Here is a 15,456-nt window from a genome sequence, read left to right as displayed (position 1 = left end):
CTTTTATTCAGAAAATGACTTCAGAAGTCCGAACCAGAGCAAGTGTTCTTGTATTTTCCACTGCACTACTTCTTGTGCTCAACAAAAGGATTTGCAGTCAATTTATTTTTTTTCTTACAGATCTTCTTCTTTGTGTCACATTTTGACACCCTTTACCCTTATCATTGCTGACATGTACTGTGGGCGACAATCAGCCTGGAGTGATCATGGACCAAACCCCTCATTTAAGAAAGTGCTTCTTCCTAAGATGACAGAAGCAGTCAGGAAGGGGGCTGACCTTAATAACAAAGCCTACAGGTTAACACAGTGCCATGCAATTATTCTTTCCCAGCTTGTTTTAGCAGCGACTGACTCGGCAGGTAATTACTGCCTCGTGTCACTTCCTCTCTGATGTGTGCTGATTTTTTTACCATCAAATGGTTTGTATTTTTCTTTTTGGACTGGCCTTATAATGTAAGGCTTGTTTGATCATGCACAGCCTGCAGTTGCACTCAATAGGAAAGAAATCTGAGATGGATGGGTAGAGATGTGTGATCTTGTGCCATTGGCCCAAGGATTCATCTTTTTAGAAGAGATAGATATTTTATTATTTTAACCGAAATCCAATCTCAATATCAACCTTAAGGGAAAACAGTAAAATTGATCTTGCTAACTTAGCAACCACTGACTGTATAAAATATGGGCGTAGTCCCCCATATGTTTATCAACCACTGTGAAGCACGGTGTGGGCGTCTCCGACCGTTGCTTTCTTAGCAGTGCCTGACTCCGCCTGCTCCCAGATAATCCAAAATGGGAGGTGGAGCGTAGGTGGAGCTGAGGTGGGCCAAATGGTTCCTGGTTGCTAAAACAGGCCACCTCACGCTACGACACTCAGTGTGGTCATGCCCTTAATTTTGCATAGCTTTAAGCCGTAGATTCACCCCCTGTAACATTGTCATAAATGAAAAAAATTGGCTATAGAGACCAAAACTGTTTTTTTGTACCTGGCTGTTTATTTCTGCTGTAAAGTTGGGCAGTTTAACAATGGGGTCTGTGGGGTTTTACTCACTTTTGGAGCCAGCCTCAAGTTGACATTCAAAGAACTGTAGTTTTTTGGCACTTCTGGCTCCATTTTTTCAGACCCTGAGGTTGCTATTTGTTAGAAACTTTACTGAGCCAAGGCAGCACTCGTGCAGTACAGACACCGGGAAAAGCCAAAGCATTGGATCCAGTTTCAGGTTTCCTGTTTTCAGTCTTGTTAAGCCAAAAAATATTAATCATATAGAACAAGCCTGGTAATTATAGACTTAAGCCTGTCCTCCTCAACTCTGGTGCCATTCAAGGCATATACTGTATGTGATACCTTGGTCTTCATAGATAGGAAAGATTGTATGATTGTGTGTTCATGGAAAAATGCAGCACAGATGTCTTCCTATTCTAAAACACCGATCATTACAGATCCTGACAACTAAAATTCCCACAACCAAGCTTCTCTGTAATTACAATGGCCGGATGGTGGAATACATAGATGATGTTGTGTACAGTACATAAATAAGACAATTGATGAGACAAAAAAGAAAGCCTGACACATTTTAAAAGTATATCTTAATATAAACATTTTATTCAGTGCATTTTTGTGTATACAACAAATAATAAACAACTGGAAGTTATCAGGCAGCCACAATGTCTACCTGTAAATGTTGTTTTATCAGATTAAGCCTGGTAATTTGGAACACATGATCCAACATGGGTTAATACACATAGCCTATATCATGCAGCTTTAGACCAGAATTTCCCTCCTTCTCCCATGCAACAGATAGGTTCACCTAATACAAACCACCTCCGGAGGAAACCAAGAAAAGAAAGCCTCCCAGAAGCATGTACCAGAAAGAAGTTATGTAGCTGAAGGGAAGAGTACCTAGCCCACAAAAAGGGTCATTTTTGTACATAATTGTGTTTGTACATGCCCTGTGCAAGAAAGGGATGATGTTCATTTTTGTATGTTTTTTTTTTTGTTCCACTTTTACAAATATGACGTGTCCTATAAAATGTCAAGCCACCTAAAAGTCCACAGTATTCTTTTTTTAAATATAGAAAATATTGTCACCACAATAAGTTATTCAAACACATAACAAGCATCCTGGGAAGGGGCTTGCACCACATTTCTATGGTGAACTGTATCCGTCGATAGAAGTCGACAAAAGGGGATGGCGGGATAGTCGAAGTATGACACAAGCACAGAAGGAGGAAACAGATCACAGGGACAAGAGACGGAGACATTGTGACACAGTGGTAACAGAAGGGAATGGAAATACAGAATAGTCGCTTAATACCTCATCGAGCATATCAGCAAAAAGCACAACATCAAGCACGCTGCCAACTCCAAAGTGTTTCAAATCACTTCCTTTGTCCACAGTTTCTTTTCACAAAATCTTAGCTTTCTTTCATCAAAAATGTACAATGAAAAAAAAAGTTCCAGCTTTGCCTTTTATACTGACTTGGTTTTCAGCGGCTTAAAGGGACACTCTTCCATTCTGTCTTTGGTTTGCTGGAACCCCTTTCAATGATGAAATAGCAACACAAATACAAATACTGAACGATGGTAAGGGAAGAGAACAAGAGGGGACAAACGTAAAACCAGTTATCAAATAAAAAGCTCTCGGCTAATTCAAAAAATTAGCAAAAACCAAGGTGCAGCTGTGGCATTTCTGAAATTAAAACAAAAACTGCAAGAGAGCCACACTGTCACTTATATTTCAGGTCAGCTGAACATAGGCTTCATTTTCCCATGCTAGAGAGCTCAGTCTCTGAGCGTGTGCACTAGGACGCGGGAGAGCTACCGTCTGGCTGGCCACAGTCCTAGCTGCACTAGGCTGTGCCACACCAGGGAGTTTATAGGCTTTGTATTCACAGAAGCATGGATGAGACAGAGATCAGGGCTTGTACTGTACCACTGCAGCCTTGTAGACCAGCACTATTACTGGCTGCCCTGAATGCCTACATGTCTAACTTCCTGTCCCTTTTTGACAGATGCACAAGTGCATTATGTCTAAATGACAAAAGAAATGTTATTGTTCACAGGAAATAACAAAAAAAGATATAGATGAGCTTACCAGTATGTGATCATCGCCAAAAGAGTGATCAAGGTAACAGATAAATCTCAAAACCAAAAACAAAAATTGAATATATGTGCCGTGAATTTTCTGACTATTGATGATTTTTTGGACGATGATTGACCAGGATGATACAGTTTGTTAATGATGGTGTCTCTGTGTGGTTTGTTTTCGTAGCTAGTCCTGAACCGCTGATCGGTGAGAGTAGTCTGCCTGGATTCACGCTCTGCAGGAGGTAAGGTTTCGTGGTTCGGCCCCAGGCCTGGGTTCGGCTACCAGGCTACGTCGATTCATTCTGGCTCACGGCTTTGCCTCCGTTGAGCACAGCCGAGGCACTCCGACTCTTGGTGGGTGTGCCGCTGCCGGAGCGGGAGAACTCTGTCAAGTCATGCAGGGATGGCTCTCTGTACATTGCCACTGTGGAAACACAACAGAAAACAAGAACTGTGATTTATACTATAGCAAAAAAGTGGTACTGCACCCTTTTTTGTGATGGTGTAATAGGATATTTTACATATAGTTTCCTGCAAACTGCAAAATCGAGATCACAGAAGACCAAGTTGCTGCTGAAGTGAAAAATTATAAATGCACATCATGTCATTATATATTCAGGAGTTGCTAGTGCTTGAGTTTTGCTGTGTGTGCAGCACTGGCCCAATATGCATCTCAGCAGCCACTTTTCAGAAGAAATATCAGTAATCTGAGTCTTTGGTTTCAGGATGTTGTCGACATCCTTCTGCCTAGAATGCTATTTGATGTTCATTCCTAAGGGAGTGTGTGGCTGAAACAGCAAAAGCAGTCCTTCAGACACTTCACTTAGCCCAGCATTTTTTCTTACAGCGGCAATCTAGAGACCATCTTTATACACATCAATCAATGGCATGGTTTCACAGCAAATGATTGGTTCCAGTCTTGTTAGTGACAGTATTGCATGATTATAATGGTGGGTGACTGACCTCGGGATTACAGAATCACGGCAAACCCACTGCTGCTGTTCATTTTTAAACATTAATCCCCAATAACAACCGCCCAGCTTGTCATTTTTCACATGCCTTTACGAATCTCCCTATGTTTTAGTGTCAGACGCCACTTGAAAGACTACAGTACACTTTTTCCCTGCCGATACAGGCAACTCTTGTGTCCTGCATCAAGAATCGCTGTAAGAATTGTTAGAGGATTGTCCTGTTTGGGTTTGAATGATGTGAGCTGAACTTGCTTCATCCAGAGGAAGGCAGAATGAGAGGATGAGAGGCTGTGGGCTGAGACTCACAGACTGGAACCAGAAGAGTGGTGAGTAATGGCTGGAGGAGATGCCATTTCCAATGCACAGGCAGCTTTTTAATTGGTGCCCTGTAACACCACTGCCTCTAAACCTTTATGAGCTGCTGGAACAAATTCTCCTCTATTTCTCTCCCTCGCTTTCCAAGCCACTTGCTACATCTGGAATTTTAATTATGTACAAGATTTAGTAAATATTGAACATTAATAGATAATTCAAAGTGTGTACACAATGAGGAGAATTAGTTATTTTTCTCATTTTGAATTCGCTCTTGGAGCTCAAAAATAATATTTCTCCTTGTAGATAAACCACCTCAAGGTTCAGCAACCACGTGGTAGCTTAATTAATGCCACACTAGCAATACATGTGCAAGAGAGTCTTTTGGAAATTGTGAAGTCATTTATTCCTCACATCTGCATGCTAAATGACATCTTTCACAGTCCTTGGAAGGTGTGCAGCCTGTTATTCATGGTATTTTTATTGACTTTTTCCCCATCTGCATTCGCTTAAGACCGGCCTTGAACTGCCTCTGGTTGGTTAGTACTCATTGCCTTCTTCACAGAATACGGTGCAGGTGGGGGAAAATTAGAATGAGCCTTGAGCAGGCTCGATAGATGATAGCACACCAATTAACGAGAACATTTTAAAAAGGCACTTCATATCACAAAGGTTGCTGACCCCTGAAATACACAAAAGGATTTAATGTCTCATCCAGCTCATATCTATCATCGTTATTTTCTTTCTCTCAGTATTTTTCTTTAAGCATCAAGCGAGGCGATCACTCTCTGCTTATTGCTATTACCTGTGTTTGAGACCCCTGGGTCGCCCTTTTTAAATGGAAGTGAAACACTATTATAGTGATCTCAGAGGGAAGACATCGATTCTTAATAAGATACTCACTGGAGGAGCCCTACCAAAGATGCACCAAGGGGCAGGATCACATTTGCAAATTGAAGAAATGAATACGGTAACCCCAAGCTGGAATACCCTGCGCTGAAATCACTGCTGGTTATCTGAACGAAAATCCATAGTTCTTAGAAAGTTTATACACAAATGTATAACATCTACAACTTTTAAACATATATATTTGTGTGCGTGCGTGCGTGTGTGTGTGTGCATACGTGCATACGTGCGTGGATGCGTGCGTGCGTGCGTGCGTGCGTGCGTGCGTGCGTGCGTGCATGGTCACAAAATAATAGAGTGAAAATACATAATAGAGTGAAAATACAATCTAACTTCCCTCTTTTGTCATTGTTTGGGCTTTTTGTGCTGCAAGCCTTTTATTCGTTGTGGAGAAAAAAAATTCTCCTTTTATCCCACTGAAGTGAAAACAGACTCTCTCGCTCTGTCTCCTCTGTTGACAGGTAAATCTGTGTCTTGTTGAAGATGAAAGGAAACTGTGGCCTTTTCAACAGAGAGAACAATTTCTCCCTCTACCCTCAGTTTCCACTGTTCTCTAAATTTGCCACACTACCACACACATAGCCTGGATGAGTGTTTTTTTGGGGGGACTTTACTGTACTGAAAATAAAGCCCTTATTGCTGGTATTCATATAGTTTCTGTTTCTTCTGGTCATAGACAACGGCTCAGCATCGTAGCAGCGGAATGTGACCAGCTAGAGGAAACTAGGTCTACACCAGCATCTCTAAGGAGAATGCTAAATGGCAGAGGGTCATGTAGAAAGCAGCTCATTTAGTCTTTAGTAAAAGAATATCCACATTGATTGGAGTATAAAGAAAATGGGGGCGTTTTAATTAGAGAAAGCTTTATGGTTCTCAGGGATGGTCTCTTATTGTTGAAAAACAACCCCTTTGCCAACTAGAAATTCACACTGTTGAATAATTTAGAAACTTTCTAAATACATTAAGTAGTTAGAGCAGCTTTATCTCTGATGCCAAGCATCATGCGTAAACTTGAAGTAGCCTATACTCCGTCAGTTCTGCTTGTTGGATGGTTGAAAAGCTTCAGAACCCCCTCCCCCCATAACTTTTCAAAATCGGATAACCATATCTGTAACTATCCAAAACTGCCAACCTGACAGTCTGAAAATGTTCACCATTGTTCCCATTTCAAACTATGTCACGCCTCCTACAGGTCTATGATGGTCTGCTTTTCGCTCAGTCTTTGAGTGAAGGTGTTCCGAACAAGGACAAACACTTTTAATTTAAGATCGCGGACCAGGCATCCTATGAACTAGTTCTGCTCGGCATTACCCAACCTTTAATGGTGTAACAGTAAAATGTGAAAGAAGGTGTGGGCAGGCTTACCTTTTAGAGGTTTGGGAAGGAAGTGGGCTGCTGGCTTGTTCTTCTTGACATGGTTCCCCTTCATGATTTCTCCTTCCTTATTCAGACCGAGGTACCAGCCCCTGCCCGACTGCTGCTGTCGGTATATCATGGAGGAGTATGTCACATAATAGTTCTCAAACACCGACTCCTTGAATTTACACTCAGGTGTAAAATGTTCCTGGGGGAAAAGGAGAAGCAGATACAGATACAGTATAGCAGTTGTTGGACGGTAATTCACATGGTCTCAAGAGTCTTTGACATCGTTGTAGGAACAGAAGCAGCTGAAACGCAACAGTTCATTACTTGAGTGCCACTTAATAACGGTACATTGCGCGCCATCTTAAACTTGCACTGGGGCACGAAATGAGGTAAAAAGCTATCTCAAGTCTCAAACCCCTGCTTTAAAATTTTGTCTCCAGAGAATGTTTTAAAACTATTCATTCCATTTACTGTAGTGAATAATGTAGCACTTTATGCCATAGATAATGGTGATATGAGAGATACAGAGGAGCATCAATAAAACATACAGGCTAGATGAAGATGTATTATCATTTTGCTTCTAGCTGTTAATTATGTATGGGCAGTAAATTATCTTTTAAGAGTATTGTCCGCTGTATGTAAGGTTTTGTTGGACACAGTCATTTAGTAATACTATTTAACTTATTATATTAAATATTTAAGTACTAACTTGCTTTTTAACTACACAACTATTATTAAAATGCTTTCACAAGGTGGCTTTTTTGTGTGCACCTGGTAGTGCATCCAAGGTGTGTCTACCTATCTTTTTGTGTTATCCAGGTACTACTTTATCTCTTTCACTAATGAATTGCTGTGGGAAGACTCCCTAGAGACAGTCAGATGATCTTGCTGTTCATCCTCCTGACTCCATACTGTGCAAGACTTCCCTCCCTGTTTCTGTTTGCTTTAGATGCTTATGCAGGATTTGGCCATTAATGCTGCAACAGTGTGGCTGAGGTTTATTTCCTCAGAGGCAAGGATTTTGTGTGTATATGTGTATGGGCAATTCGGTCTATGAGAGTGTGTGTTTGCCCAATTTGTAGAGCTGCTTGGGCAGTGAGTCTACAAAACAGAGTCTAATCAGTTGGAAGACAATTCCCTCTGAGGGAGATCGAGGGACATTCTGTGCTAGTCATCAGTGAATCGTTCCTGCTATACTTTTCTTCTTAGAACACTTTGTCCACAAAATAAACTATGTACAAAGAGCAACACAAATGTACACACAGATGGAATAGCCAATGGGTCAAACTCACCACGGGCTACAAAATGAGTTCTCAGAAACAGAAGGAGGGATACCTCTTTCAGACCGAAGCAGGTCTGCCCAGCATCAGTCCTATCCCAGCTATGAAAACATCACTTTGGCTCTGGGGACATGTCATCATTCTCACCATTGACACCCACCAAAGACCCACTGTGAGATTATGACAAACAACATGGCTCTACCAGACAGAGAGTCATCTGCAGTATATCAGCCTCTAAATGCGGTTCATGCCTGCTGATGCTCTTTGCTCTGATATTGGAGTATTTTGTATACAATGCCGTTAAGTCATAAAAAAACTTTGTAACATAAGCTGTGAACTGTGTTGATGTTAATTTCACTTGTAGAGCAACCTAGTATACTACCGTCTTGTGTTGTGTCGATTCCAGACACAAAACCCAGACTTACCTACAGTAACTGACAACCTAACTCATTAATCATCCCCTCTTACTGATCTAGCCACTAGACAAAATTCTCAAGTCACAGTAAGCTTGTGACATATTACCTCAATATAATACACCCTGTTGGATCAGGGGTGCCTAACACTCTATTTGAATAAATGCTAAACCCACTAGGAGGGCTACAGAACCAGCTGGGAGCTTACAGTGTTGGAGTCAGTCAGCTTAACTGAACTTACTTAAAACTTAAAAATGTTTCCCAAATATGTACCATATTAAACAGCTGTACAGTGACAATAACATGGTCCCTAAATGGCTTCCCACAAAGTGTTCAAAGCCATGCCAATCTCCCCCAGATGCTCCCTAAAGAGCCTTTAACAAGGCAAGATGGATAATCAGATGTGCTGCCCAACAGATAATAGTACTCAAACTACATTTTAGAAACTTAATATTCTAATGATAATTATAAGTCCAATCCAATCTCTGCTGCTGGGAGTGTTGTAATGTCAAATTTCTATCATGTTAGGATTCTTTTAGCATAAACAACCATAACCCGAGCCCACACAAGCATCTGTTTAGTCAAAATGGGAATGTAGGAATGAAACAAAACTCTTGACCCAACCACTGCAACTCCAAAGTTACAAAGATACTAAAAGCTGTATAGCATGTCCGTCTCTCATGGTCTTCAAGACCACATAGTTAACCTACCAGTTTACTGTGAAGTACAGCTAAGTAGTGATTGGGGATGACTGGCCGTTACCCCCCACTGTGGGGATGCATTGTAAATAAAAATGTGCTTTGGTAATACAATTTCATGTCAAAGGATGCCATTTCATGCCAGTTGGAAAAGACCCAACAGTGATGTACTCGACATATCACTGTGACTGTATACAGCATGATATATTTGACACAAACATATTAAGTGGAAGCTTACACGGAATAGAGAATAATGCTAAATGTATAAAAAAGCAAAAATATGTTCCAAGGTTACCAATTTAAGTACTGTCTACATAAAGGATAACACAAGAGCTTATTTTAAAGAACATTGACTCAGAGTGCACATCTGTAATGTGCTTGTTTTTCAATAGTTGAGGCTCTAAGCTGAGGCCAAAAAAATCAATATCTGTTTGAGGCCATGATTGCACTAAGTTTGGCTTTGATCTCAGGCTCAGTCCTGGACTAGATAGGGATTTACAGTGGATTGCTTTTGTGTCTTGGTTTGTGTCTTCCATTTGCTGCTTGGTACCTCAAGGATAAAGGTTTACATTCAAGTCTATATTAAAACAATACTTGTATGCATATACAGTATGTTCTTTGAATGAGTTAATGTATTGGTTGCTTGAATTGTTCCTCCTGTCTATACAGCCTTATTAAGCTGCTTCCAGGGCATGTAATGGACAAAATCCACAATCGCTTAGTCTGTTCAAAACACCAAATGTATCCCTTGAGTTTGTGTATACGTTTATTGTTATCTTTTTGTGTTATTTGAGATGTAAGAAAGAAAGTGAGGAAGGAATGAATGGAGGAAGGAAAGGAAAAATAATCGCTTTACAAAGTGGTCTCTGCAGGAAGTAAAGGAGGGATAATTGCAGCGATCAACAACTCTTTCAGTATACATATGAGCATGCTAGCATTGCTTTAAGACAGACTTTAACTGTGCTTCTGTAAGTGTGTATTCTGGCATGTCATTTTCTATATACTGTATATGGCTACAGTGTGACTGTAGGGCTGGACCCGACTATTTGACTATTGTGATACCAGCCTTTTAGGCAGTATTTGAGGCATTTCTGATACTGGTATCGGGACAACTCTAATATTTGACATGTTTTTTAACCCCATTAACAAGGCAAATGATGGCAATTCATGTCTACTCTCTGCTGACCTCGATACAATCAATCTGTAGGCTAGTTTATGTAGGTAAAGGACTTATTTAAGGGGTTATGTAAATCCTTAACCCAAATACAGTAGTTGGATAACTGAAAGATTTCTTCTATCACTACTAGATCTTGGAGGGGGAAAAAAACAAAACGTGCAGTATCCTCCTCTCCAAACTGTTAACAGCTTCAGACTAGTTTGAGCACCAACACAGTGTTTTTGATAAGTGTATTCAGTTTGTTTGCATTGCCAGCTCTGTTGCTTCTACCCCAGCAGATTGTAGTAATATCGCATGCACAACAGCAGAGTGGTTAAAGATTTGCTTTTGCTGCACATAATTAAGAAACTAAGCTTCCATAAAAATAAATACTGCCTTGGCTCTTTCCATAGGCAGATCGCCATGGTCTTTGCAGCATCCTTCAAGTATTAGACTGCTAATTTCTATGTATACTAAAATGTTTATTTGTGAAAACATGATGGATACAATGACAACAGTGTAAGCAGGAACAAGGAGAACAGCATTTCATGTTGCAAATGTGCTGCACTTCTTTGGCCACACATTCCACTTACTGTTAGCTGAGGCTTTTGTCTAGACTGTTAAAGTAGCCTATCCTAGATTTCCTCCCTCCTATCATCTGTACTTACTCATTTAATTTGGAGGTTTAACCTTCTATTGCTTTCTTAATCCTTCTCTTACATTCTAAATTTTGACTCTTCTCCTCCGTCAATACTTCAGTGTCTTCTCTCTTTCCATCAGACTCTGATTAGCAGCAGCAAGCTGGGCAGCATCCATCGCTTTTATGCAGCAAGTGAAAGCCAAACAACGGGCTGCTCGACTCTCAAGCCAGGAGTTCTGTTCTACCTCTAATAATGAGCTTATGTGGATTTGGCTGGTTACACTCGCCCTGGAGAAGAATAAGAGTCTATTGATAAACAGACGCATACAGATACAGGCACATTAAGAGCCAAGATGGAGGAGAGGCTGCTGGCTGGTACTGCTGTATTGGAGTGGGTCTATGGACAACAGGCTCACTCAGACTGACACAAGGAGGGGCCAAAATGGCAGGGGATCCCCATTTCTATTCTAACAGGGCTGTGATAGACGGAACCATTGAGATTCTTTTGAATGGGCTCCAGTAGCATCGCCTTCAGTCAACAGCATAATCTATTGTTCACTGAAACCAATCTCCCGGTGAAAAAAATCTCACATCACTTTAATCATGACTCCAGTGCCAGATGGAGCAAGGGGAAAATCACTTTAGGAATAAAAAGCAGGACACTATCTGCATAGAAGTAATATCAGCTGTGTCATCTCCCTCCCCCCACATCTCTGTGGTGGTTTAGCTAAATGGACTTTTAATGACTCTTTTGCAATACACAGGCTTTTCCATGTAATATGTAACTATGACAAGTAATTTTTGCCAAATGATACACAGCTGGCAACCTTACTTACACAATGTCCAGGCAAGAGTTTTTGGAGAAAAATATTATAGCATTTTCTGAAAATGAGATGAAGGCTCTGATGTGTTTGTACAATTGAGATTTAGATTAGCTGCATAACCCTGTTGTATAAGTCTGTCAGCTGTTGCGCTCGCCTATTTCTGTAGCTGTGAGAAAATGTGTTTAATAGTTGTGTTGCTGGGAGCTCTGCGATACATTCCTCCACATTTTATAAGAGTGGAGCAGAAAAATGTCCGTCCCTATTCATTCCTCTTTTCTAAAGCATCTGTGTGGGGGATGAGAAGGGTTTTCATTTAACTTGACAGACCTCTGTTTTAACCTGCGCTGCCAGATCTGCCTGGTAGATAGGAGAAAGAAAGTGAACATGAGACAGGGGATTGAAAGCTTCAGGGTCTTCTATTCATGTTCCATAGCATCTTCAGTTTTTAAAATCTAACGCAGTGTTAAGGAAGGCATCTCGTTCCACCTCCTCCTGCGCATTATTTACAGTACATATCAATTATAAGCTTTGTTATGTGTGTATCCGGAGTGGGTTTTTTTCACTCTGATTGTGGGCCAGTTATTTTAGAACTTTAATTTTTTTTTATCAAAATGAAAACTACACTGGAGATCAAAATTAGAAAACAAATTCTGAAATACTGTTATTTTTTATTTTTCAGATTATGATAGAATATCAGTTACGACTATACCACTGCTGTGCATGTTTTTTTGTTTGTTTTTCTAAACAAAGGCCCTTCAACAAAAACCTTTATTTTGTGAACCCCATAGAGAATCTCTGGAAAATACTTGGCAACAAAGTGATGTCTAAGAAACCAACTACAGCTACCGAACTTTGGAAGAGAATGCAAGAAGAATGAACCAAGGTCAAACCAGAGCAGTGTAAGAAACTAGTGATGTCCTGTGGGCGCAAATGTGCTGAAGTCATTCAGAGAAAGGGCCTCTACACTTCCTATTCATTCACTGACACAATGGTTACTGTTCTCTAATTTTACTGACTGTTTATTTTTCACAAAATCAAGTTTTTTGTTGAAGTGCTTCGGTTATTTAAAGAAACATGCTAGTACAGCAGTGGTATAACCACAGCGGATGTTCGATCAGATTCTGAACGATAAAAACACAGTATATAGTAGTATAAAACAGTATTTCAGAATAAATCAAGTATTTATAATGCGTTCTCTATTTTGATCTCCAATGTATAGTCACAGTATATTCCCTAACTTTAATTAATTTAAACCCTAACTCCATAAAACTTTGATAACAGGACATATATTTTCAACATTTTGGATTGATTTTTGTTAGAAGAAAGGAAGGTTTGCCTAAGATCATTCCATTTTTTTCTTCTCTATCATCCCTCCTTTCTTTTGAAAGTGTCTGTATCAATTACTGACATGCAAATCTCATTGCAGATCAGTGTAGTTAAATTCAAACCATAACATACAAATGGACATGTAAACAGCCTGTACATTTGTATTTGTTCGCGCATACAGACATTTCTCATACACCAGTTTTTTTACTCTTTCTAAATGAAGGGGATTTTATGTCATGGGCAAAGGGCAGAGAATGGTCTTATGTTTTACAGTGAAGGGAGGCAGTATTGCCTGAGCTCTTTATGATCTAATGAATGCTTTATAGGAAGGAGAGATTTAAAAGTTGTTGCAAGTATTGAGCGTAACATACTGATGGATGTATCCCTGCAAAAGTTTGTATATCCATGAATGTAGAACACATTGTCCATCTGGGGTAGCTCTCGTACTCTAACACATAATTACACAAGTCCGCAGTGGTAAGGGTGACTGTGAGATGAATATTGCATTAGCTAGTCAGTCATGTCAAGAAAACACAATCAATTATGATGCACTCTCAAACAGCATTCTGTTGGCTTCACGAGAGTAATTACGCCCCAATAGTGTTTTCCTGCTCCAATCAGTAGGAAGAGAAATACTAACATAATTAATCTGATCTCCTCTGTAAACATATTGACTGGGTGCAAGTATTTTACAAGCCGAGCCAAATCAATGCTGCGCACTGCCCCATGTGTATTCAGCTGCCATATCGAAACTAATATGACACCAATTATGCCCATAGACTCAGGGTTAAGTGCTGTTATAGTTTCTCTGCGGACACATCAGTGCTCTCAAGTCTCAAAAAAGCTAATTCTATGGCTGGGCAAAGAAGACAAATCTTCCTAAATCCGTCTTTTCAGTGTCATGGTCTTTTCAGTGTCATGGTCTTTTCAGTAGAGTGGAAGTGGATTAAAAGGCACCTTTTTCTTTCACTAAAGATAAAGTACACTCGTTTGTTGGGGAATAAATTGGAGAGGTTTAAGCTAGTGGAAAAGACCCTTGCAAATACATAACATAAATAGACACACCCACACAGGGTACACGTTCAAGCCAGTAGCACATACACACACAACTCAAACTAGTTAATGACACAGCTCAGTGGAGTGAAACCTCAGAGCAGTGGTTATTTACCAAAGGCATTGTGCTTGCTAAATGGTTGAAAAGGCATGGGTGTGAGCCAACTCCATATCTAACAAGGGTATGCTCAAAGCAAACGCACAATGTACAAACACAACAATATAGAGACTTCTTTGCTGTTTGTCTTTTTCTATTTTTAATCATACTACATACATACAAATATGATTTTATTGTAACACTAAAATGTGCTCTTTAAAAACCTCTGCATCCCTTATACGAGGATTCATTGACCCTACCTGAAGCACCCTTTGGAAGTCAGGTGTAACTAAACCTTGACTAAAATGGGATGAAAATACTCATTGTGGTGCTGTATATCTGGTGTCATATTCATCTTTTTCTTTTTACTTAAGCATCATCATCGTCATCATTCCTTTGTCTTCTCCTGTGCATTCAGATGACCTTACTTTTAATTTTAGACATTTAGCTGGCACATAACATATTGAGAGTGTGTTTATAAATGAGTAGGAATGATGGCTTTAATGTCTTGTGCAGGAACTCTTTCACCGGAGGCATGACTATGGCCAACTGGCCCGATAATTTAGGTTAAAAAAGAGTGCTCAGTGCTAACCTGATAAATATCTTCTCCACCCAAAGAGCTCTGAACTCTCCATTTCACACACACTTGCAGAGAACAGTCTAGACGGAACTCAACTGGAGCCTCAGTGACTAATTCAAATATGACCCACCAGGAAATTAATAACACCACTTCAACGGCACCTTTGTGCGATATGTGGACACCACTTAGCTCACAATCCCAAATTATACTCACACATAGAAAAACATGTCATGTTTCTTTCATATTTAGTAGAATTTTGATTGCATTCTTACATATTTATTTTCGATTCTGTTGACAACACTTCTTCACTTTCTACCTGTGTAATTGAGGACACTTCTGCAGTTCGGATGCTAAACTTGCTCCACCGCTTTTGCAAAAGTAGAGGGGCAAACCGTTCAAGAGAGGATAGTAAAGTAAAATACATATTAATTGGTTCTTCCTCTCCCACACATTGAACTGATGGATGAATATATTTTCACTGTTACATCCTGCCTCACCCACACATGTGCACTCTTTTTTCTCATTTCTCTCACTCTTTTTTACTTGGTCTATGATTCTATACGCACAGAACACACAGTTATATACAAACAGTTGTAGATGATGCATATGTGAGGCAAATCAGTCTATGCTCTAAAATCTGCTCAAATGAATCGGCTATCAAAGGAAATACATACAATCTTGTTAAACCTAAATATACATATACATTTATAAGTAAGTATGCATTAGAATGCGTGTCAAACATGTACATTT

At 39.9% G+C, this 15,456-nt stretch overlaps 1 protein-coding gene across 3 annotated transcripts in view; it reads right to left on the bottom strand.

Annotated features, from left to right (window-relative positions):
* Window positions 1-1,611: 1,611 nt before the first annotated feature.
* The window catches only part of fgf13a (fibroblast growth factor 13a), a 96,088-nt gene continuing 82,243 nt past the window's right edge, over window positions 1,612-15,456 (bottom strand). For all 3 annotated transcript variants that reach the window (XM_083914682.1, XM_083914683.1, XM_083914684.1), the window contains 2 exons: window positions 6,640-6,838; window positions 1,612-3,509 (listed from right to left, as the gene is read on the bottom strand). In XM_083914682.1, the coding sequence (XP_083770808.1) occupies window positions 3,373-3,509; window positions 6,640-6,838 (336 nt within the window). In that variant the 3' untranslated portion in view covers window positions 1,612-3,372. The remainder of the gene's footprint in view (window positions 3,510-6,639; window positions 6,839-15,456) is intronic.

Source organism: Echiichthys vipera, assembly GCF_963691815.1.
Source record: "Echiichthys vipera genome assembly, chromosome: 6".
NCBI lineage: Eukaryota > Metazoa > Chordata > Actinopteri > Perciformes > Trachinidae > Echiichthys > Echiichthys vipera.
The sequence above is the reverse complement of the archived record's forward strand: the minus strand, read 5'-3'. Positions and strand labels throughout refer to the sequence as shown.